Consider the following 24,731-nt stretch of genomic DNA (forward strand, 5'->3'; position numbering starts at 1 on the left):
TATGTTGCAGGCCAGCAGGGGTGCAAGGCAGGCAGGCTTTCCAGACAGGCTGACTTTCCGGTTCACCATCGGCCCTGCTCGCTTTTTAGTGGTCCTCGGTCAGAGGCTTGTGGATTTTGCTTTCCGTTTTTTCCCCCCCAAAGTTGCAGATGGACCATGTGGAGGAAGCTATAGTGCTTACCTGGTTATGCAGATTATTCCTGTGCAGGTATTGACTCCATGGGTCTGGAATCTGTTCATCTTCTTCAGCTGAGAAGGTACGAGAGTTCATTTTCAACAGATAGCAGCCTTGAGAACCATACCTCTGTTTCATATCCTCATATACCGTATCTGCCCTGGAAAGGAAGGAGGATCAAACACAAATTAAATTAATTTACAGTAGTTCTGTTTTTGTTTTTGTAACACTTTACAATGTTGACTGCAGTGGATTTTTTGGTAACACTTTATTTGAATAGTCTGCATACAGACAGTTTATAGAGTATTATAACATTTCAACAGCTTATTAGTTGAGATTCAACAATTCAGCTGTTTCACAAATAAAACAGATATTACACCACTGTGTTTAAGGTTTGGTTAGGTTTAGGCAAAAAAAACATCTTGGTTAGGGTATGTTCATGAATTGTCACATATACTCTATTGATAATCAGTTAAACATATACAGACAAAGCGAAACAGTTGATATGTTAAAAATATTGTTACAATAAACTATCTGTAGGCGGGCTATCCAAATAAAGGGTTACCATTTTTTTTTAAAACCCCATCTTCAACATTGCTTGCTTTTTTTCTAATCATGCACTGATGCCTTTAAAATCAAAAAGCAGCCCAAAAAAGACACAAATCACAAAACTATAAGTCTTGTCATTCGTAGTTATTTAACAGAGACGACAACACAAACTGGCAGATCTGCAGAAACCTATACATGTACATAGTCAAGTTTCTTTCAGTACCTCTGTTCATCCCCCTCACTCATGTCATGCAGTAAGACGTAGTACTTGAGTGTGTTGGGGATAAACCACTTGGGGTTAGTGTATTCTCCACTGTGCTGAATCCTGTGCTGCTCCTGGGAAAGCTTGAGAAACTGCTCCACAGGGACTGCCTCAGTGGAGGACACCACCAGCAGGCCTGTCAGGACCAGCATGTCAAGGACACAACTATAAATCATGTGGATCCATCAGAGAAGAGCAGAGACACTGAACCAGGAGGGTCTATGGGAGAGTAAGTATACCACTACAACTACTACTACTAATAATAATAATAATAATAGTGTTATGTCCTGAATCAACAGGAAAAATATCACATTATGCAAGTAAAGTAAGTTGCAATTTCATGGGGCTTTTAAATCAAGAAACTAAGCCATCATGTTTTGAAGCAGTAACAGCTTTTCATGTACAAACCGATGATACAGTTGACAGCTCTGCACTTTGGTTGCTGGACTAATCTTAGCTTTACAGGCTGACAGGATGAGCTAATGTTAGCATAGCACACTGACAGCACAAGCTACTTCACAGCCCAGAATACCTAAGGTTCACAATCAGAACTTTTAAAGGCCCTGAAAACCCATTTTTTAAAATCAGCTTCTTACTATAAGCAGTAAGGTTGTAGACGAACACACTATTTACTGCCAAAGTTTTCGTTATTTCAAATGAGAGATTTACTGTATTTTTTCTTTTGTTTGTCCTCTCACTGGTTTTGAAAAGGGTTCTGTTAGGAAAAGATAGTCATGTATTTCTGTGCACCAATCAGGATTTAGCAACATTTGAATCTAAATCTGATGACATTTGGGATTGTTTGCTTATTGTTATTTAAAGTTACAGAGACATATTTTCAGGGGCTTTAAGGTGTCAGGCTTGATAGGATTTGCTTAAAAGTTTACCAGGAAGATTCTGACTACTGTTCCCCATTTTTTTTACCACTAACAACTACATACATGCAGTCAAACGTCCTACTTAAATTTTCTTTCACCTTTCCCTTACTGTGGGGTTTTCAGACTTGGCTAAAACTTCACAGAGGAAAGAACGGTACAGGTTCTGCTGAAGTTCAATGTTGTATTTTAACAGAGCCTGTGACATGAATGATATCACATCACTGAACCAGACACTGCTTAACCTCACTGGAATTTTAAAAAATGACCTGACCAGAGCATGGTGACTATTCATGATCAGTGGCCAGATTTGTGTGCTGTTGGAAGGATACAGGCGAGGTAGTGATTGAGGAACTCATGGTCGGAGGCAGGCATTGACTGCAGGAAGTTCTCTCTGTAGGTTTCAAACCAGGGCGTGGTTGCTAAAAACATAAAGACAAAATGAGATACCGGAATTCCATCCAACAAACAAAAATCAGCCATTGTCTCATACAATATGTATTTCCTTGATTACTTACTTGTTTATGAAAAACCATTGCTTTTAGTTTATGATTTTGGTTTTAAAACGCATGTGAATGATTATTTTAAGCAACTGTGGCACAATTTCATCAAGATAACACAACCTGGGCTGCAAAATAAGATGTAGGGTTTTTGTCTTAAAACCACTATGTGTAATTGTTTCTTATAAAATATTTTAACTGTACAAGTCTTTGTTTGTTGAGAAATGAAACGATCCCATTGAAAAGGTGCAGTCTGTGTTGCTTTCAGACCTTTCATCTCAGTTTCCATGGGTCAGATCTGTGGGGGATTCATCCATAGGATGGTGCCAAAGTAACAAATTTTAAAATTTTACACATAGTGGCTTTAATTTAAAAAAAAAGTAATCAGTCATCATAAATTCATCATCTCAAATGTATGATATTTGAAAAGCAACACCAGGAAAGTGGCTGTTCATCAGCATTTTTCAAAAATACTGAGGTTTCTGAATGGTCCAAACAGAATCCCACCATGAGAAATGCCAAGATTTGACATACATAAGCTGTAATAAATTAAGTGAAATAAAAATTTAGACGTGTTCAGAATTTGTAGGATGACAAATGTTAAACTTAGATTGCTCAAAGATCAACATGTACATCTTGGCTACAAGATCATAAATTAAATTTCAATGATAGATGCATGCCTAAGAGTTAAGGTGCCGACCATGAACTACAATGTCTCTGGTTTGCTTCCGGTCATTTCCTGTCATCTCTCTACTATCTATCTAATAAACGCACAAAATGATAAAAGAAAATCACAAAGATATCTATAGCTGTTTCATCATCATTTGTTTCCTTTCTCACTTTCTCCACCACACTGGGACTGTTACAGCTCAGCTGCCACTGTGTTCCACTATGTCATGCATAGTGAGGTCCTGCAGAGACATCATCATCTATCACTGCACACCAATGGAAGCAAACCACTGTAAACAAAACATTATTTTTTTTCATTATTTTTTTCCTGTCCCACGTGATCTCTAAAGAGCTGGAGAGATACAGTGGTAAGAAAAGGGAAATAAATGTATGGAATGCCAATACTCCACCTGCTTGATTTTGGACATCTGGACATAGTGAGCTGGTGAGCCTCAACTTCAGTGACGTTCAACTGTTACGCACAGTTGTGGCTATTTATAGCACCTATTAATTAATAAAACTATTCATTTATCAAATGTGCCTTTAAACAATCATCGGCGGTGATATCTCAATCATAATTATTAAACATCAGAAAGAGGATCAATGATTCATTTATAGCACATATAAACAGACTTTACAATATATAAACAGACTTTACAAAGTACTTCACAATTGAGGATCAAATTAAAAGATCACTGACCTGAAATGATGGTAATAATAATAATAAAATAATAACACAATCAGGGAAATTGGGAAACAACCTAAACAAACTATGTTTTACTATAAAATAAGATCACCTTATATCATATATCACCTGCAGCTGGCTCTAGAAAACTGTGTGTGCGTCAGGTCTGAAGTATGCGTGTGGAGCACACATTACATTCTGTATATTCTTCTTTTATGAATACCATTTTTTTATGTGGGAAATATGTGTATGCTTGGTTTTTGTGCATATGCATTGTTTATACATCTGGCCCCAGGTCAAAAATAACAACTTATTATTTCATGTCTCTGGCAATCTCAATATATACAAAAAACATCCACCACATTGTAACAAAAAGCAGAGAGATGCCCACAAGACAGTGTAGCTACTGGAAATTAGAGGTAGAGGAGCAGGGCAAATGCGGCAGAGCTGTGAGGACTATAGCTACCCACACATCAATCAGGAGACAGTGATACCTGTGTAGTGTTTGGAGGTGCTGACTTCCAACAGTGTTTCTCTCCAGGCACTGTACCAGGGGATGCTAGCTTTAAAAGAGTGGTCTGATAGGTGGAAGCAGAGAGCCAAGGCTAATGTTAGCAACAGCCTATTTCCTTCAAGGTATCCTCATTCAAAATGAGAAATTAAAGATCAAACTGACAATCGATTGATTCAATGTCACAGGGGCTTTTGTTATATCAATACTACATTATATCATATTAAAGTGCAACTACTAAAAAGGCAAATTGTGTCATTTTATTTTAAAGTAGAGAACAGAGTGAGAAGTATCAGTAATTCTGACAAATTAACAGCCTTCAAATTTCACTTCTCTCAATTCTATTTCACATATTAATGTAATTTTGATGTCATACGATTCCATACATTTCTATATTTTTCTAGTCCAACTAGATTTCTATCTGATTTTTATGCTTGAACAAATTACTCAAAGTGCAAAGACATAGCCTGAAAACTGGTGAACCTCTAATATCTTTACTTTGACATATATTTATAAGAAAACTGGAAAATACTTGAGATGTTTCTACAACTTAATAGGAGTCCACCTGTGGTAAATTCAGTTGATTGGTCATGATTTGGAAAGGCACACACCTCTCTATATAAGGTCTCACAGTTAACAGTGCATGTCAGAGCACAAACCAAGCCATGAAGTCCAAGGAATTGTCTGTAGACCTTTGAGACATGATTGTATTGAGGCACAGATCTGGGGAAGGGTACAAAAAAATTTCTGCAGCATTGAAGGTCCCAATGAGCACAGTGGCCTCCATCATCCGTAAATGGAATAAGTTTGGAACCACCAGGACTCTTCCTAGAGCTGGCTGCCTGGCCAATCTGAGCGATCGGGGGAGAAGGGCCTTAGTCAGAGAGGTGACCAAGAACCCGATGGTCACTCTGACAGAGCTCCAGGGTTTCTCTGTGGAGAGAGGAGAACCATCAAGAAGAACAACCATCTCTGCAGCACTCCACCAATCAGGACTGTATGGTAGAGGGGCCAGACGGAAGCCACTCCTCAGTAAAAGGCACATGACAGCACACCTGGAGTTTGCCAAAAGGCACCTGAAGGACTCTCAGACCATGAGAAACAAAATTCTCTCGTGTGATGAAACAAAGATAGAACTCTTTGGCCTGAATGGCAAGCGTCATGTCTGAAGGAGACCAGGCACGCTCATCACCTGGCCAATACCAGCCCTACAGTGAAGCATGGTTGTGGCAGCATCATGCTGTGGGGGTGTTTTTCAGTAGCAGGAACTGGGAGACTAGTCAGGATCGAGGGAAAGATGAATGCAGCAATGTACAGAGACATCCTTGATGAAAACCTGCTCCAGAGTGCTCTGGACCTTAAACTGGGGTGAACGTTAATCTTCCCACAGGACAACGACCCTAAGCACACAGCCAAGATAACAAAGGAGTGGCTTCAGGACAACTCTGTGAATGTCCTTGAGTGGCCCAGCCAGAGCCCAGACTTGAACCCGATTGAACATCACTGGAGAGATCTGAAAATGGCTGTGCACCGACGCTCCCCATCCAATGTGATGGAGCTTGAGAGGTCCTGCAAAGATGAATGGGATAATCTGCCCAAAAATAGGTGTGCCAAGCTTGTAGCATCATACTCAGGACTCAGACTACAAGACTTAAGGCTGTAATTGGTGCCAAAGGTGCTTGAACAAAGTATTGAGCAAAGGCTGTGAATACTTATGTACATGTGATTTTTTTCGTTTTTTATTTTTAATACATTTGCAAAGATTTCAAACAAACTTCTTTCATGTTGTCATTATGGGGTATTGTTTGTAGAATTTTGAGGAAAATATTTAATCCATTTTGGAATAAGGCTGTAACATAACAAAATGTGGAAAAAGTGAATCGCTGTGAATACTTTCCAGATGCACTGTATAAATATGCCAAAGGGACCAATTTGATAAAAGAAAAGACAAACAATTAAAAAGCATACGGGTTTGTCAGGTGTTAGTACATTCAGCTATAGATTACATTTTTGTATTGTCTGACATAGATCAGCTCAGAAGAATTTCTTACTTTTAAATTTTCATTTATAAAATTTGGTCAGAATAAAAAATAGATTATACAGTAAAACTGTATAATAAATATCTAATTAGGAATCCGACCAGAATATGTGGATACGCCAAAAGCACAATGTATTTAATTTTAGTGTCTGGTAAAGCCAACATCTCACAGAGTGGAGTGATTCCCTATGGTATCAGTGACCTTTACATTACGTTTTGTACAAGGAAGCTTTACAGACAGTCCCTTTTGGGGCACAAAACGGTGCACATCTGCTCTCAAAAGAACTACTGTATCGAGTCCACTTAAGGAACGGCTTAGCAAGGTAGACAGGGCTTCTCCTATCATTAACTTTCACTAGAGCAAGGTAGATTCCCTAAGGCTGTATGAACATCTAAGCAAGAACAAGCTCGTATGTAACTTCCAATCAGGTTTCAGAAAAGCATACTCTTAAGGATTCCTATATTTTATATCTAACCGACATAATAAAATAGAAAAACTTTGTGGGATGGTGCTTCTTGACCTACAGAAAGCCTTTGACACTGTGAATCATGAGGTGCTGATCTCCAAATTGATGGCTCATGGGCTGAGCACACCAGCACTGGCATGGCTGAGGTCTTATTTGTCATATAGGGACCAGATAGTGGAAGTAAATGGCCATTGCTCAGAAGCCCGTCCCCTAAGCTGCGGAGTCGCTCAAGGGAGTGTGGTGGCCCCTTGTTATTCCTAGTGTATATTAATGACATGAAAGAGGCACATATATGTGACCTGTTCCTATATACAGACAACTCAGCTCTGGTGGTTGTTGACAAAAACTTTGCTTAGCTCCAGGAAAGGATTGGCAAACAGCTGACTAACATCAGTGTATGGCTCTCTGATAATATACTCTCCTTACACTTTGGAAAAACAGAATCAATTCTGTTTGGCTCTTAACCCAGATTAAACAAAGCTAAGGATTTCAAAATAAATTTGAAGGGGAATCTCCGTTAAAACATTTGTCAATTACTTGGGCTATACAAAGTGGTAGGAAAAGTGAACGCCAGAACTAAGTTCTTGACCAGAAAGTCAGTGATCCTGGACAGGGAAAGTCGGAAGCTTGTGGCATTCAGCTTAATTCAATGCCACTTCGATTATGCTAGCACATCCTGATACTGTAGTCTTCCCAAGCTATGGAAGATAAAACTTCAGGTCTCCCAAAATAAATTGATCAGAGTGGTTGGGCCACCCTTAGCAGCAACAACTGCAATCAAGCGTTTGCGATAACTTGCAATGAGTCTTTTACACCGCTGTGGAGGAATTTTGGCCCACTCATCATCTTTTTTAAGGTCATGCCACAGCATCTCAATAGGATTCAGGTCAGGACTTTGACTAGGCCACTCCAAAGTCTTAATTTTGTTCTGTGTGACAAACATGCAAAAGAATAAGAAATCAGGAAGGGGACAAACACTTTTGCACACCACTGAAAATGATGAATAGCTGTTGGTTTAGAATCATCCACTTGCATTGATCTCATCTTCACAAATGTCGATGTCATGGCACTGTTAGTACTGATAAAATAATTGTTGTTAGGTCAAGGGAATTAAATTACCACGGAGCCTGACGGCTGTACCAGCTACTAACAGGCCACAACATACCTAAATGCCTTGGTTGTCAACACAAAAAAGGATGCGGGCCTAACAAGAAACCCAGGTAAGCTCAGCTAGATTTCTGCCGTCACTCCACTCCTTCCCCGTCATGTTGGACACTCGACTGCGTGGTTGGGGCAACAAGGTCAGGTCCGCTCCGGTCCTCTTCTTGTGTCAACAGCCGTGCACGGAGCTCGACGTTGGCTGCAATTCATTTAGGTTGACAAATAGATGCAGACAAAACCTTAACCATAATACTTCAGGTATTTGGGTTATCAGTCATTGCCCATTGCATGCGTTTGCAGCAGCATGCCACCCTCCTCTACTCTCACTCTTGCTTCCCTTGGTGTCTGCCCTCTGGCAGGCTCAAATTACACAATAAACGCCCTCTTGAGATTGACAGCTAATCAAAAATAACAACATAACCTGTGACTGTGACAGTCACTGAGTTATGTTCAAAAGCGATATCAATACCGGTGGGATGTAGTGATCATATTCAATTAAATTTTATTTATATAGCGCCAATTCATAACAGAAGTTATGTCATTGCACTTTTCCTATAGAGCAGGTCTAGACCGTACTCTTTATAATATTATTTACAGAGACCCAACAAATCCCACCATGAGCAAGCATTTGCCAACAGTGGAAAGGAAAAACTTCCTTCAAGAGGCAGAAACCTTGGACAGAACCAGACTCAATGGTGGACGCCCATCCGCCGCTGCCATGTTAGGTTTAATTGCAATTGTAAGGAGAACTCAAGTTCCAAATAATTGAAAGAAAGCAATTATAATGAAGTAGGAAATATTGATTGGTCTACAGTTATAAGGGCGAAAGATACTGGTCTGGCGAATTTGAAAAAGTAAGTATTCATATAATAAAGAAACTATTAGTAGCATTTTTAAAAAAAGGCATGAAGGTTAGATAATCTTGATAAATTATTGAAAACAGGATCTGATTTGATTGCTCTGCCTATTTGTCATATTAATAATTTGAGCTTAGAAAAATGTGTCTATTGGAATGAAAAATAGCTAAGATTGTTCCACGATCACAAAACGGTTAAGAACCATTTTCAGCTACCCAATAAATTTACTACCTATTTTGAATAAAATTATGAAAAGAATAGCATAAAAACAAGTCTCTGGGAAGTTTTTCTTTACAAACAATTTTAAACACTATCAACATGGTTGGAGCCACATTGTTAGATTTTAGTGCAGCATTTGATATAATTGATCACAAGTTGTTATTGAATAAGTTGAGTGGCTTTGAACCATCTGCAAAGCTGCATAGATAGAAAATTATCTGTCTAATAACAGGAAATATACAGTACACCGGTGGTACCTCAGGGGCCTTGTTTAGGACTGCTTTTATTTTCAGTGCCCACATCTGGACAACTAAAGTACAAGATAACAGTAAACAAATTAGTTCTTAATGTAGAAAAAACTAAATCTATGGTGTTAGATTCAAAACATGTGTTAAAAATCATACCCTCTTTACACTTAAAAAGGTACAATGTTGAAGATTTGGCAAGAATTTTTGTTTAAAACATTCAAAAAATGAACCTTATAAACAGAATTTGAAGAAGTAACAGTTCTGACATCATGTCAAAGACGTATATGTATTGTGTTGCAGAGATATCTACTGAAATTAGCATGCTAACCTGCTAGCCCTGGCCAGTCCTGTGCTGTAATACCACTTGTGCCTTGAGAGACGATAGTGAGTCACTGTAGTGTCCAGTCTGCCCTCAGTCCAACATGAGAGGACGAGGAAGTAGAGCTGCCCCGAGGGCTTGTCAAGTTGAAGGTACAGCCCCCGGTTATTGTTATAGAAACACAAAGATGGCAAAGAAAAGAAGCAATATAAAAAGAAGCAAACCAAGACTAAATATTGGCATGGCTTTCCACCACTGGAGAAAGCTCTTGGCGAGTAAAGAGATGCAGAAAATTCATGCCTAGCAAATTAACTAACAGTTGGTTCAAGCATAAGTCATATAACACTTAGATTATTGCTGGGTCGTATGGTCTAACTCAACAGAAAGTAATTTAACAGGTTACAGGTAGCTTAGAACAAAGCAGTTCACATGGCACTACACTGCCTATATAGAATGAGGGTAGCTACAATCAATAATTGTTTGTTTTGGTTAAGTGTAAAGAATAGGGTGCCTCACACCTTACTTTGTTTTATAAAAAATATCATAACTAAATCCTCTCCAGAGATAGTTTAAATAAACCTGTTGTTCTTTTCAGACAGACATTATTTTACAAAGCACCTGAAGGTATTTTTTAATTATTGCCCCCATGTAGAACTGGTTCAATACATAGAACAGTAAATTAGCGAGCAACGTGGGCATGGAAATTATAGTAAAACACACTTTACTAAAATGGTAATATTGTATTTATTTACACAAGAAATTGAATAGCCAAATACAGTCCTGGTTTTGCTCCTAAAGAAGTGATATTAATGGAGAGAGCTATCAATCCCACGTGTGGTTAGAGGGTGTACTGTATGTTGATTTATTGATCACTTCAGTTCTTTAAGAGGTGATATAATTATGTAGATTTAGCTATTGTACTAGACAGGTGTTTGAATTATTGTTATTGTTACAGTAGCTAATGGGGATCTAAACAAATAAACAAACAGACATTGTTGTCCTTTCATGGGATTTGTTGACAATAGGGAAATTATAGATAATAAAGAACAATGCCAGCCCACGACTTTACAGCATTTACGTCCATAGTCGAAGCTCAAACTGTTTAGATTAACTTTGCCAAAATTATATGGACAATACTTAATCCCTGTGGGAAACACACTGCAGACCACTCTCATACTCTTACTTAATGTTTTTTCACATTTCGCACCTCATGTGTGCATGTTCAACGTGACGATTTTTTCATGGTACAATATAAACATTTGACTTTTATCCAGTAATGTCACCGAATCCTACTGGATGTCACAAAGCATTTAGCTTAACTTAAGACCAATTCAAATTTGCCATTTTGATCTGTGCTGTACTGACAATTCAATGGCATGAAATTGTAGTGCTTTTTGTGTATAATGAATGGTAATGATGAAAACTATTGAAAGAAGAAGAATATGTACAGTAGTCAGTGGGAGGCTCCACATCTGCTGAGTGACACTTTATTGGCCAAGTATGTGTTCACATATAGGGAATTTGACTCACATTGGAAACATATATGACTTTCACAAGAGAAATAATGCAAGTAGTTTGGAGTTATTAATCCCCTTAGCTAATGTCTGATCATCACATTCCAAAACAACTGACCAGAACTGTTAATGTTAGAGGGATTATTAGGCCAGCACAAGAAATAAACATGTGCACACTGAAACATGTAAATGAGAGTGATGCTGACTCAAGACACTCCCCATGGCCCCCTCCCTCTCATTGTTTGTTTTGTTTCTGCAGTGGCATTTACTCTTATGAATAAACTTTATAAATTAATACATGAAAATTAAATAGTCATTGGTGACAGGCTATTGAACCCAGAAATGTACTGGTGTCTTGGTAGGTGCGTATACTGTGGCTTTAATCTAATGGATTAAGTTTTTACATACAAAAAATTATAAACTGATAAAATATGATGCACTCTTATAGGACGGAATAGTCCCTCATTCGTCCAGGAATGTTCCATCATAGAAAAGGTTTCAATCGTAGTCATCTGGACACTGTTTTCAGAATCAAGTCGTTTCACAAAAATGGCTTCTTTGACTCCTCTTTCAAACCAACTCTTCTCTCTACTTAGACCACCTCACTGTGTTCAAATGTGCGGTTTGTAGCTTTTAGATGCAAATGCACGGCGCTCTGCAATCCCGAGTTAGCATGTCGTCTGTGCTGATAAAGTCTTTTGTGAAGTGGCTGTGAAGATTCTAAGTAGAGTAGGTGAAGATTCTAAGTAGAGAGAAGAGTTGGTTTGAGAATTTCTGAGTTCTCAGACCATTTTTCACAATTGAGAATGACTTCCGGATGGGAGCCGAAACGTCTTGATTCTGAAAACAGTGTCCAGATGACTACTTTTCTACGATGCAATCTTATAGATTACAATGACCAGTATATAAAGTATACACAGTATATAAAATTGTTAAAACTAGCTCCACCTCAACCAACTGCACCAGTAAAATGCTGTCTCCACATTAAAACATCAGTAGTTATAATCCAAGACCCAAATAATACGCAAATAATAGAATAGCACTCGCAGTGGAAATTTTATGAATTAAGAGATATTTTAAAGTAAATTTTGCTGACAATTTCAATGAGACGACTTTTACTTGTAATCGCTACAGTGTTGCTACTTTGAAAATCTAAATAGGGTACTTCCTCTACCACTTAACTGTGTGTAATCATTGGCAGACAAGTTCTTCAATAACTAAACGTACGGAATCCTCATCAAAATTGTTTGTTGCAATGTGTTTCTGTAAAAAAAAATAAATAAATAAAAAAGGCTGATATATTGTTATCAGATTTTCTGTACCCTCAAATATTGAAATTGGCATCAACATTAAAAATCCTGTATCTTTCAAGCTCTAGTCCTTACCACTGAAGTTGAGGACATAGTCTCCTGCCGTGATCACATTGGTTAGAGCACCCTCTTGTGGCTGGCAGGATAACACCACTTCATTGAGCAGTCGCCGCTGGGTAGGGCTGAGGGCAGCAGACCCCGTGCTTAGACTCGTCACCATATTGTTGACACAGATGCGCAGGTTTTTCACAACCTGCACTTGGTTGTTGGGGTCCCGGATGTGACCTACAGAAAAAGAAGACAAGAACAACACTTCAGTTCAGTCATCCAGGAAAGTAAATCGCTGCATTGCAGTCACATTCTCTCTAAAAACAGTCACAATTTCATCGATGTGGTCTGTGGTGTACTTAATATTATGATCTTTAGTGAAGCTTAATGAGAACATGAGGTCATTTATTTTTCAGAACTTGTTAAATATGATTCATTGCAAATGAAGAGAGGGCCACATGGAGAACTGGAATGTCTGGCTGACTTGATTTGATTTGGCCAGACAATGTCACCTTGACTAATTAGTTTTGTCAGCATTATAACTAGAGCCTGATCAATAATTATCATCGGCCAATATTATCATATATATTTAGTGTGCCCTCATTCATATATTACAAAAACCTCTCAGTATAACACAATACAATTCAACAAACTACAACCTAAAAAATTACCATAAAAGTTGAATCAACACCTCTCCAGTGTATTTTTACACTGTAAAATGTCCCGCTATCTACATATCTTGGTCACAATTCTTTTATAACCAAATTTAAGGGATCCTTGTGTTTATGTTATGTATAGATGTAGGTGTAGACGTGTAAGTAGATATTTTTGAGTGCAACTGAATTGGCCACATTTTTAGGAATAAAATCCACCCAACAAATTGCAAGGTCACCTAACTCTGCATGTAGATCAGGTGTAATCATACTGTCAGTTTCTTCCTTTTCGTGTGCTGTCACAAAATTTTCTCCTTCCGGCATACTGACTTTTCCAGGGCTTTGACTTCTTTTGGTCTGTGGTTGTCTGGTCTGTTGTATGCCGGGTTTTCCCAGTGTAAATCAAAAGCAGACCAACCTATTATTTTTTTCAAACAAACAAGCCAGATAGGGAAAAAACAAACATTGTGACTGATAGGATTCCCACAATAAGCCTGCTAAATCTAAAAACAAATCTAAAAAGCTTGCAGGTCTGGTTAGGGGTTCAAGCCCAATTTGGGAGCCTCCTTATGGTTGGTAGGAGATCGTCTCTAGAGCGGCCTCAGTATGGGTCTTCTTGACCTTTGCTCCACTCACGTAAGCCCAAAACCCACTTTTTTGTGCGGCACCAGGCAGGTCCAAAGTGTCTCTGTTATTTTTTATTTTAACTTTTATTTACCCAATGTAGGTTGGTTGAGCTCACATGCTCACTTACAGCAACACCCTGCTTCACTCTCTGTTGTACATTCACATCTGTCCTGGGAGCTTGCCCAATACTACCCTAGTCTTGTACCTATGTCATGGGTACCTGGTTATGTTTAAATTGGGGGAGGAAATTTGGAAAGATAAATAATTGGCGGGGGTCCTCCACCAGGGGGAAAAAAAAATAAAAATTATGTGCAGTTCTACACCACCTAACCTGACTTATGGTAACAATAGAGGATCATTTCCAAAACATAAATAATCATAATTTTGTATAGACCCTACTCAATCTTACAGTTAGATGAATAATAATGACTGAGATTGTGTGTTCCTCACTTTGTTGAATGAAACTGCTTAGCTCATAAAATCACATTTGAGGCAGTTGTGGTGAAGCAAGGTTGGATGGAAAACAGGACAGGGGGTGCATGTTCTAATAGAGGTTTGGGAAACACATTCTAGGTTAGTCTGCTGTTATGTGGGTAGAGGGAGAGAGCGGGGCATCAAATTAGCCTGAGATATTAATAGTAACTTGACAAAATCACAGAGGGGATATAGTGGTAAAATAAAAAGGTGGGTAAACTATAAATGCCCGCTGGATAAACTGTCCAATGTTAGGTTATGGTAAAGTCAGTGAGTAAACCCTGTTTATGTGCATTTACCCTCCACTTCATCCCAAATAATAAAATCAACAGGGCTATTGCAAAGTATTAATAGTCACATTACACCTAAAAAGCCGACTTGAGTTTGCTCCTTCGCGAACGTCCCATCTCCACAACCGAATCCTATCCGATCGCAAATCGGTTCGGCATTTCAGCGACATTAAAATCCTACTTTTAGCGAATTTAAAGTTTGGCTGGAGTCAGTCAGTGGACCAAGCAGGTTCATTCAACATACGCTACCCTATCTTTTTCTATGTTCAATTTTCAGTCCATGATTGCAGTTAGGCTTAATGGCATGTTTCTCACCTTTGTAAACAGTCAGACTCCTGTGTGGAGTGACAGACTGTGATTGACAACCAAAGCATGCTGTGGCAAACAATCAGCAACGGGATTGACTGAATTAACTCAAAATTAACACATTTTTGTATTACTTGTTTTTGACAGTTGCTGAAAATAGTGAAACTATCATTGATATAGGCTGCTTAAACATAATCACCTGATTGTGGGTACTGTATGATGACAGGTTTATTTTTTTAAAATACAAAAAGTGGGGTAGCAAAACCATAACTTTGCTCCCCCTGAATAACTGAATAATGGGGATGCATCTGCTCCCCTTGCTTCACTGCTCAAGCGCCTATGCTTGTACCATTGGCCACTGTGTTTGGTGTGATGGTGCCATTATCTGTGAAGTTGTGTGTTTTGGAAAATAAAGACTTGACATGGCTTTGATAATCATTGTGAAGTTTTTTTTGTCTTACAATTTACTTGCAGCCAGCAAATACTGCTCATAAGTCCTCATAATTGTGTTATTCTATCATAATTGCTAATAACCTTGTGCAGTGCTGTCACTTTACTTAAAGTTCACAAATTCATGCTATAGCAAAATATTTATGTTTATAAGACATTAATCCATTACAGAAACTTAGAATTTATAATCTGTTATGATACGCTGGCGCAGTTCTCTATGTGCCTTTACAGGCTAAAGTTATGGTAGTTATAATGTGCTGTGTAACCCAGGACTCAGATTCTTCTTTCAAACACTGTTGTCACTTTGGCATGGGAGGTATAAAGCATTATGAATGCTGAACTTATGATGCATTTATTATTAGAGTTTTAAAAAGCCTTATACATGCATTATAATGTCTTGTGAATGTGCCTATAAAGCATTATAGACATGACCTTCATAGAAATGGTTACCTTTTGTTAACCATTGTATTGTTTAATAATGAGCAATATTTAAAAAATTAAAGGTCTGGTAGAAGACATGAAAAAGGAAATCAGACATTAATAATTCATATATTATATTAAGCAGTTTCAAACTTAAAGGAGCAGTGTGTAGGATTTAGTGCCATCTAGCAGTGAAATTGCAGATTGCAACCAACTGAACACCGCTCGCCACACCCTCCCATTCCAAGCGTGTAGGACAAACTACGGTGGCTGCAAAACTCAAACAACAACAAAAAATGCGAAAGGCCCTATCTAGAGCCATTGTTTGGTTTGTCCATTCTGGGCTACTGTAGAAACATGGCGGTTCAACATGGCGGACTCTGTGGAAGGGGAGCCGCTCCCTGTAGATATAAAGGGTAATGAAAACACAACTATTACTATTTTCAGGTGATTAGACACTAATGAAAACATACTTGAATGTTATCGCCATATTCTGCAAATACAGCCCCCTAAATCTTACACACTGGACCTTTAACAATGGTGAACACATTTAAGAACAATATGAACTAAATGGAACTTCCAAATTAGGATCATCTTTCCTTCTAAGCTCCAACAAGAGGTTGCGAGAGGGGGCAAAGATGTGGTGCAGTTTGAGGTACAATGCTGTTTGCTTCAGTCAGACCTGCTGAGTTTAGATTTCTCCTTGCACCTCCAAAATTCTCTAAACAGTCTGTACAGATCAGGACAGGTCAGGATGAAATCTTTTGATCACTCATGCACATGTATTACAATTGGCATTTGTTTTACAAATTGGTAATTTGTAGCCCCAAAATGATGCAGTTGTATGCTATGCAGGTAGCTGGTTTGGAAAACCTGTGGCACATTCCAACTCATCCCAACTTGCTCTGACATCATGCAAACATAAACAACAATAACCTCAGGAAATCAAGGCGGCTGCAGTTTTTGGAGCCAGGCGCCACAGCTGTTCTCCACCGACTGCAAAACATCAGGGCATGATGGGAAACACCTGGCTCTCCCCTGATCTAAAAGCTGATTGGATGTTGGATCAACAACATGTTTTATAGAAACTTTTCAATTTTTGTTTAATTGGAGAGATTTTGATTTTGTTACTTGTATTTTGCTCTATGAAGTTTTTTGGTTAACAGAAAAAGTTTGTGGTCAATTGTGACTTTTATCAGAGAGGCCGATTTATATACAGTGGCAAACTGATATGATGGCATGCCTAACATGAGAATTCTAGCCCATCTAAATTTTCTTGTAAAATAATTGAATATGGAAGTTAAACAATAAATGCAGTCATGATAATCACAGATTTTAACATTATTATTTTAACAGGCTACCCTTTCATACAGAAGAACATAATTCATTTGATAAAATGTTATCAAATTTGGATCGGATCTAACGAGATTTGAGTGTTTGTGACTTCCTGTAAATACTGTTGGAAACTGTCCGTTTTGATTGCAGTTTTTCTGTCACTGCCCCCTGTCGCCGCCTGCTCTTTCCAGGCGAGGCGCAGTTAATCTCGAACGAGCCTATTATGTTAACAATGGTTTGTGACACGGCTTAGATCTTGGTCTCACTTGGCTATCGAGTTTTAGCTTTTGTACTTCTATCCAGAGTGTACTTAATTTATCTTACCTGTATTATAGTGTATTATATTTTGATTTGCTTAGTACTTCTATTCTCAAGTGTGCATCGACGTGATAGTGAGCACCTGTAATGAAAGAGTTTCCCCTCAGAAATCAATAAAGTAGGCTATTTCTGATTCTGAGTTAACGTTAGCCTTCATGTGTGGACTGCAACTAAAGCCCATTAGCCAATTAGCTTGCTTACTAACGTTACTTACTTAAGCTATTTCTTGTTCGGTTTGACAATCCAACATCAACCGAATTGTAAACTGGCTGTCTGAAAATTATCATTGAGAACGGCTTTCAAAGGCTGGATGGTCAGGTGTCACTCGGTCCTCTCAGATGTCAAGTCTTGACTTCATCTTCCCTCCTGTCAATGCACAGCTGCTTTGTCACAATCCAGTATGCTAGCCGTCTGTTAGCGCGGAGCTAATGTCAACTATAACCCATCTCAGGTTAAAGATACTAGATACCTCACTAAACTCAATTAGTGACAGCTATGAGACTGACAGTCGAGCGTCATGGTGGGGTCTAAATAGTTGATCTTACCTTCGGACGTTAGTCTGCAGAAAGGCCTCAGCAACTCAGCGAAATTCAGGTTGTTCTTGCGAGTCACTCTCTCCGCTTCTTCACTACATAAGACAGCCACCATCGGGACAAACGAGTCCTGAACGAACTCCTGCACAGATTGAACACATTGGGCCATGTCGGAATAGCGTCAAAATCAGTTAACACACTGAACTGAGTCAACTGTCCTATGGTTTTAGAAAGCCTGACAATTGCATTGCTTAAGACAACTCCTCTATTTGCAGACAACAGCCATGTTGAATTCGCCAACCCACTTCCTGTGTAGAACTGAGACGGTCAGGTGATGCCCAACTCACACCGAATTACTTCCTTTTCCTTTCCTGCCGTTTGGTTTTGGAGGACCGAAACTGCCAAAATAAAAATAAATAAATAAATGACTCAATATGTTAATTAATATGCCATTAAATGCACCAAAAATAATATCAAAAATAAATGTAGGCATTAATTAATTGATAAAATGTGAATAAATGCATATTTCTGTTTTAATTTGCTTCTGTATTTATTACCTTTGTATAAATTCCCCTATTTTTTTTAACTTTCCTATTTATTTTTCCATTTTGTTAATTAATGAATTTATTTTTAGATGTATTTATTTTTTATTTATGTATTATTTTCCCTTATATAAATTCCCCAATTTATTTACTTTTCCATTTAATTTTCCATTTAATTTTTATGAATTTGTAAATGTATTTATTTATTTATGCATTATTTTCCCTTTGCATTTTTCTCCCTATTTATTTCCCCAAACTTATTTATTTTTGTATTTTCTTTTTACGTTTCTTAATGTATTTCTGTTTCATTATGCAAATGAGGGGGCTGTCATTCAAAGTGTTTCATGGGGTCAACCTTTCACCTATTGGGTGATCAACATCAGAGTGCATAGATAGGTCTAAGTAGGTGTCTGTCTTAATTCTGAAGGACTGTGACTAAACAGTTTGAGTCAAGCACAGAGGCTATAGTATGTGTAGCCTGAAAAATAGTGATAATGGGGCACTGAATTTCAGTTGTGTGACTTTCTAAATAACAATAGTTTATTTGAGGATTTTCAGTCAGGATTTAGAGTGCATCATAGCACAGAGACAGCACTGGTGAAAATTACAAATTACCTTTTAATTGCATCAGACAGTCTCTGTACTTGTCTTGTTAGATCTTAGTGCTGCATTCGACACCTTTGACCATCACATCCTATTACAGAGACTGGAACATGTAATTGGCATCAAAGGAACCGCACTAAGCTGGTTTAAATCCTATCTATCAGATCGATCTCAGTTTGTACATGTTAACGATGAGTCCTCTGTCACGGAGTTCCACAAGGTTCTGTGCTTGGACCAATTCTATTTACCTTATATATGCTTCCTTTAGGCAATGTTTTTAGGAAACACCCCATAAACTCATTGTAATGCAATTATATCTATCGATCAAGCCAGATGAAACTCACCAGTTTCATCTGTTTCAAACTTCAAGCATGCCTTAAAGACATAAGGCATTGCCCTGGCCTCCAGAACCACTGTAAGGAACCTCAGAGTTATCTTTGATCAGGATTTATCCTTTAACTCCCACATGAAACAAACTTCAAGGACTGCCTTCTTTCACCTACGTAACGTTGCAAAAATAAGGCACATCCTGTCTCAAAATTATGCTGAAAAACTAGTCCATGCATTTGTTACTTCTAGACTGGACTATTGCAACTCCTTAATATCAGGATGCCTGAATAAGTGCCTTAAGAATCTCTAGTTGATCCTGAATGCTGCGGCATGTGTACTGACAAGAACTAGGAAAAGAGATCATATTTCTCCAAGATTAGCTTCTCTTCTTCTCTTATTATCATTATTATTCCTATCACTATCATTCCTATTATTATTACTTTATTAATATTATTATTACCACTACCATTACATCATTATTATTATTTTAGAATTTGCATTGTGCCCCGCTCCCCACACCTTTGAGTCTGGTTCTGCCCGAGGTTTTTGCCTCTTAAAAGGATTTTTTTCCTTGCCACTGTTGCCAAGTGATTGCTCATGGTGGGATTTGTTGGGTCTCTGTAAATAATATTATAAAGAGTACAGTCTAGACCTGCTCTATAGGAAAAGTGCAATGAGATAACTTCTGTTATGAATTATACGCTATATAAATAAAATTTAATTGAATTGAGAGTGCTGCAACAAACTGATCTAATACAGGAGCTCAAAGTGTTAAAGTGTTCTTCTCTAGTACTACAAGCCGTGAGTTCACTGCAGGGCCCCGTTCTTTATACACGGATAACCAAGTTATCCAGATTAGAATGTTGACGATTTTTTGGTTCTTCAAAGCTGGATTAAAATTTATCTGGTCCTGTTATTAGAGCAGTTTTTAAATGACAAATTTTAATTTCAAAATAAACCTTGGTTTCGATCATATTCAGGATATGATGTTTGCATTGAACATACTTATACAAGACAGGCCTATAGCCCAATCATATTCATGTCTCTAATTCTTAAGATACAGTCACATACCATTTCTGTCTTACGAAATGTATCCGCACTTAGCTCCAAAAAAGGACGTGATGTCACATTTCTGATGCAGGTTATAAATAAATATTGATCAGAGCGATCACTAACTGTAAACAGTTTATAGTCTGGTAGTGTGATAATGTGATAAAAATGGTGATGAAACAGGCTAGAATAATAACTTTTATATTTCCAAACACACAGCATGTGTGTTTCTAAGTCTGACCGAGCATATCCGCCCAGGCAATGTTGAACGTAGGTGAACTCTGACCTGCGAGTCAGCTGGAGTAGCTGGAGATTCCACCGAAACAGGATTAATTAATCTGTTGTATGGGCTTCAGTTGAAGCGAATGGGAAACATACCTTACAGTGGTGTGAGCAAATAAACTTGGAGGGTCACAAAATCAGCAACACACTGTTTAAAGTAGTCTGGGTGTCTTAAATTAATTACAAGAATGCCTTCCTTGCCTTTGCTGCCCCTCCAGCTGGTGGTGCCCTATAAAGCCACGTTCTGTCGTGGAGGTCAGGAACCCAGGACTCCTTTCCAACACTTTACCAATTAATCAGTCTCAAGGCACCCAAATGAATCACTGGAGAAGGTCAGAGTTTGATGCACAGAGTTTATTTCTTTCACAAGAAGCTAAAGTGGTCCCCGGGAACCAACTGACATTCAGAGCCTTGTACATGTCTTTTATAGCCTATAAGTCCCTCCTATCTGGGGAATTCCCCACCTAATTTTCTTAAAACTACTCAGGTTACTCCTGGAAACAATGGTGTCACGTTTCCTTATTTGGGGCGAGTTGAAAATCCCCAACTTTCCCTGGAAATTTACCTGCTCCTCCTACCTGAGCCTGGTCAGACCAGTCTAGGCCAGTTTAGGCTGGGGTTTTTTTTTTTTTTTTACACCATTGTCTCCAAGGAGTTCCTGACCATATTTTTTAAAAACTTTAACACTTTTCACACATAACACACTATATGTCTTTAACATGCTTTTGTCACATTTTATATGTTTTAACATTCTTTTATCTTCAGTCAGTTATAAGTAACATCATAATTTGTCTGGGCATGCAATATTAGTCTTCTATGTAGATTCAATCAATATAATAAGTGCACAAGTTAGCTATATGACATGTGTCAAGGCATTTCATAACACATGGCACATCTAATGAAGATAAATAAGATAAGTAACGTCATAAATGCAATTAACTACGTCATTTCCGCCCTTTAGGACTCACCAGTCCCATCCCTCTCTGCCCCTTTGGGTTATTGCCATAGGATGTCCCGAATTAGCAACAGGGCATTCCATGACAACAATACTGACTAAACAGTGTAAAACAAAAACAGGTTCAAACATGTGCATCTATACTTCGCCAACATGGATACTGTATTAAAACCATAAACATAAAACCAAACAAACATCAAACATTGAATAATACATATACAACACATATTGTGGGTTCAATCATTAGGAATGGGGTGGGCTGTTTTTTTGTTAGTCTGAATTGAGCAAGCTAAGGGACAAATACATCTTTACTAAGGGGACCACTACTGGGATACATTATACCTTGCTCTTAAATGTGAGGTAAATACAGAACAATGTCCAGTGTGTAATATGGTGTCCAGTTATGTCCAGTGTCCTTTGCTGTCCAATGTGTTAGTAGAGTTCTCCTAGAACATGCGTAGTGTTCAGTGTGTCCAGTATTGTCCAGCATAGTCATCCATCCTGCCTCCAGTGGTCCTGGAGTTGTTTGTCCAATCGTATCCCAGGCCTTCTGCCAAGATTATCTATCAAGATAACACAAAATGTTACTGGTCTATCTTACATAGGCAGCTTTTAACATAATCCATACAATATGAACACAGACAGCTACCTGTGTGAATTGAAAGCCTGTCTGTATACAGGTTGTAACTATACTTACATCTGTTAGAAACCTGCTCTATGTCTTCCCTCCCACACTTTCCTAGTGTGGTATGTGTACTGAACAGTAGGCTCTGCCCTACTTTTAGTGTAATGACTTCTATCTTAGTTTTGGTATACAGTGGCATGCAGTATGCATATTCCAGCTGCACTAAATTGTAGGTACATTCTAAAGTCACTCCTTCTGGCACTGTGTAAACTTTTGTTCGCCACTCACTGCAATGAATCTCCTGCCTACAAATGTTGGTAGGTGGTGGTAATAATGGATATCTCTCTGATTGTACTGAATGACCATAAAACTGCAACATTGTTTACAGTCTCACCAATTTAGTGGCTACTTTTATGGTAATAGATTTGGAAATTCGGAATTAACGTTTATACATTGATCTTTTGAGCAGTTTACTGTTACACTCACCACCCCCTCATCGCTGCATCGTTAATCTACAGGAACAGTGTCCAATTAAGTAGCTTTTGGGCCTAGGGTTAATGTTTGGTTATGAGTGACTGAGCCGATATACAGTGTAAGTAAGTTCCACTGTTTTATGCAGTAGCAGTTTATCTTGTTATGCTGCTACAACTCCTACTGCTAAGGCGCAGTCACTCAACTGCTCTGTGACTAGTTTTGTCTGTGGCAAATATTGTATTCATAATACTTTAAGTATTATTCCGATTTTCCATAATTTCCCTTTCGTAGTTTTTCTACCCTCATGACCCTGATGCACCCCCTGATGTCTGTTCTGGCATCATTCCTGCTGATGGACTTTTAGGAAAGTCTATGTGTGCACATTATGTTGGACTTTAAAGGACATAAAATGTCTCTTCCTAGTAAATTAGTTGGCGTGCTGTCTGAATACAGCAACAATAGTTTTTCCTGTAAGTAACATCGGGACCGGCTGTGTTAGGGGTATCACTTGTACTTTCCCAGAAAAGCCTATAGTCTTGACTGATGAACTGGTAAGGGGGAGCTCTGAGCCGGCTTTTCCGATGAATGAATAAGAGGCTGTGTCAACCATGAAAGCATGTTCCTGGTGTATTGTCACCGTTATTGTGGCCTCATCTTGTGGGCGTGATGAGATGGGGTTTACAATGGTTAAAAGGGGGGCGCCCACTTGTGTAGGTGTGATCAATTAATTATAGCTATCAAAATTATCAAAAATGATCATAAATAACTTTAATGAATAAAGTCTTCGGGGGCACCACTCAAAAGGAATGAATTGCCAATTAATTGATTGAGTCTCAAAAAATACACTAAACTATCAATTTGGAACTCAGATTAATAATTCAATTAATAACTATAATCAAAATTACCATTGATAGCTAGGTTGAAGGATTTGGAGTTCATCATAGAAGAGGATGGCAAATTACTCTTGTGAAACATTAAAGAAGCCAGCATAATTATACACAAGCATTTATTTAAAAGATAAACAAAACAAAAACACAATGTGAAATCTAGCTCTTAATACTAAATTACAGAACAAAAGGGTGTGTGTGCGCAGGTCTGGGTGCACACCAATGTACCAAGGAATGTGTATATGTTTCTTTGTTCTGTCTCCGTATGTCTCGTGTGCACAAGCACGAAACCACGTGGTCAGAAACAAAGGAACATGTGAAGCAGAAGCTTTGGTTTATTCTCCACTGTGTGTGTGGTTGTGTTCAAGACAAATTAGAGGTGTATGTGTGTGGTCTCTTTAGGATAACGGTGCCAAGTTAAAATGAGTTAATTTGCAAAGGCTGTCTTTGTGGAGCATAACAAACCAACATCAACTTAGCGGTGGCTCAGAACTACGGTTACAATAATAACCTGACGTTAACCATGGAGAAGATCACAACAATAAAACCTCAATGAAAACACATCAGTAATGTCACATGTACAAAAGTTAAACTGTCCTTTGCTTAGGTATATACACTGTTACTCTATGCTATACCTAGTTGTTATGTTACCCGTCTGTGGGAGGGAAAGAGAGGTGGCTTTGGTGCTGCTGTCAGTCTGTAGATGAGCCAAGCTGGCTTACAATGCAAATTCCACCTAGTATTTTAATAATAATAATAATAATAATAATAGGAATGATAGTGATAGGAATAATAATGATAATAGTAATAAAACTAATAGTAACAATTGTAGTAGCAGTTGTCAAGCAGGAACACGGGGGCAGCAGGTGGACCACAATCACAGATCCAGAGGTAGAAATACCTGCTGAAAGCGACAGAAGAAGAGAAGAGAGAGATGAGAAAGCACAAAACTACGGGAGAGAGAGAAGATGTCGAGTTCATACGATGAGTTTATGCAGTGTTTCCTAATAATATTGCCTAAAGGAAGCATATATAAGGTGAATAGAATCGGTCCAAGCACAGAACCATGTGGAACTCTGTAACTAACTCACTGTTAACATGTACAAACTGAGATCAATGTGATAGATAAACTAGGTAAGCAGTCAAAAAAAGGCAAACAAGTCCAACTGG

General features: G+C 38.3%; 1 protein-coding gene and 1 long non-coding RNA gene across 4 annotated transcripts in view; both read right to left on the reverse strand.

Moving 5' to 3' along the window:
* Positions 1 to 18,147, reverse strand: part of trappc8 (trafficking protein particle complex subunit 8) — a 69,783-nt gene extending 51,636 nt beyond the window's left edge. The window contains exons 1-7 of one of the 3 annotated variants that reach the window (XM_044198991.1): positions 17,826 to 17,954; positions 13,305 to 13,478; positions 12,435 to 12,644; positions 4,210 to 4,293; positions 2,194 to 2,283; positions 948 to 1,122; positions 182 to 335 (exon numbers count right to left, since the gene is read on the reverse strand). In XM_044198991.1, coding sequence (XP_044054926.1) covers positions 182 to 335; positions 948 to 1,122; positions 2,194 to 2,283; positions 4,210 to 4,293; positions 12,435 to 12,644; positions 13,305 to 13,311 — 720 coding nt within the window. In that variant the 5' untranslated portion in view covers positions 13,312 to 13,478; positions 17,826 to 17,954. Of the gene's footprint in view, positions 1 to 181; positions 336 to 947; positions 1,123 to 2,193; positions 2,284 to 4,209; positions 4,294 to 12,434; positions 12,645 to 13,304; positions 13,479 to 17,825 lie in introns of all 3 variants that reach the window. The other 2 variants (XM_044198989.1, XM_044198990.1) reach the window with 2 other exon arrangements.
* A 2,812-nt stretch (positions 18,148 to 20,959) lies between these two features.
* On the reverse strand, positions 20,960 to 23,559 carry LOC122877445. Its single transcript, XR_006378250.1, has 2 exons — positions 22,273 to 23,559; positions 20,960 to 22,138 (listed from the first exon to the last, which is right to left on the reverse strand). It is a non-coding gene; the product is annotated as an uncharacterized LOC122877445 (long non-coding RNA).
* Positions 23,560 to 24,731: the final 1,172 nt, after the last annotated feature.

The sequence above is a fragment of the Siniperca chuatsi genome, linkage group LG6, assembly GCF_020085105.1.
Source record: "Siniperca chuatsi isolate FFG_IHB_CAS linkage group LG6, ASM2008510v1, whole genome shotgun sequence".
Classification (NCBI taxonomy): domain Eukaryota; kingdom Metazoa; phylum Chordata; class Actinopteri; order Centrarchiformes; family Sinipercidae; genus Siniperca; species Siniperca chuatsi.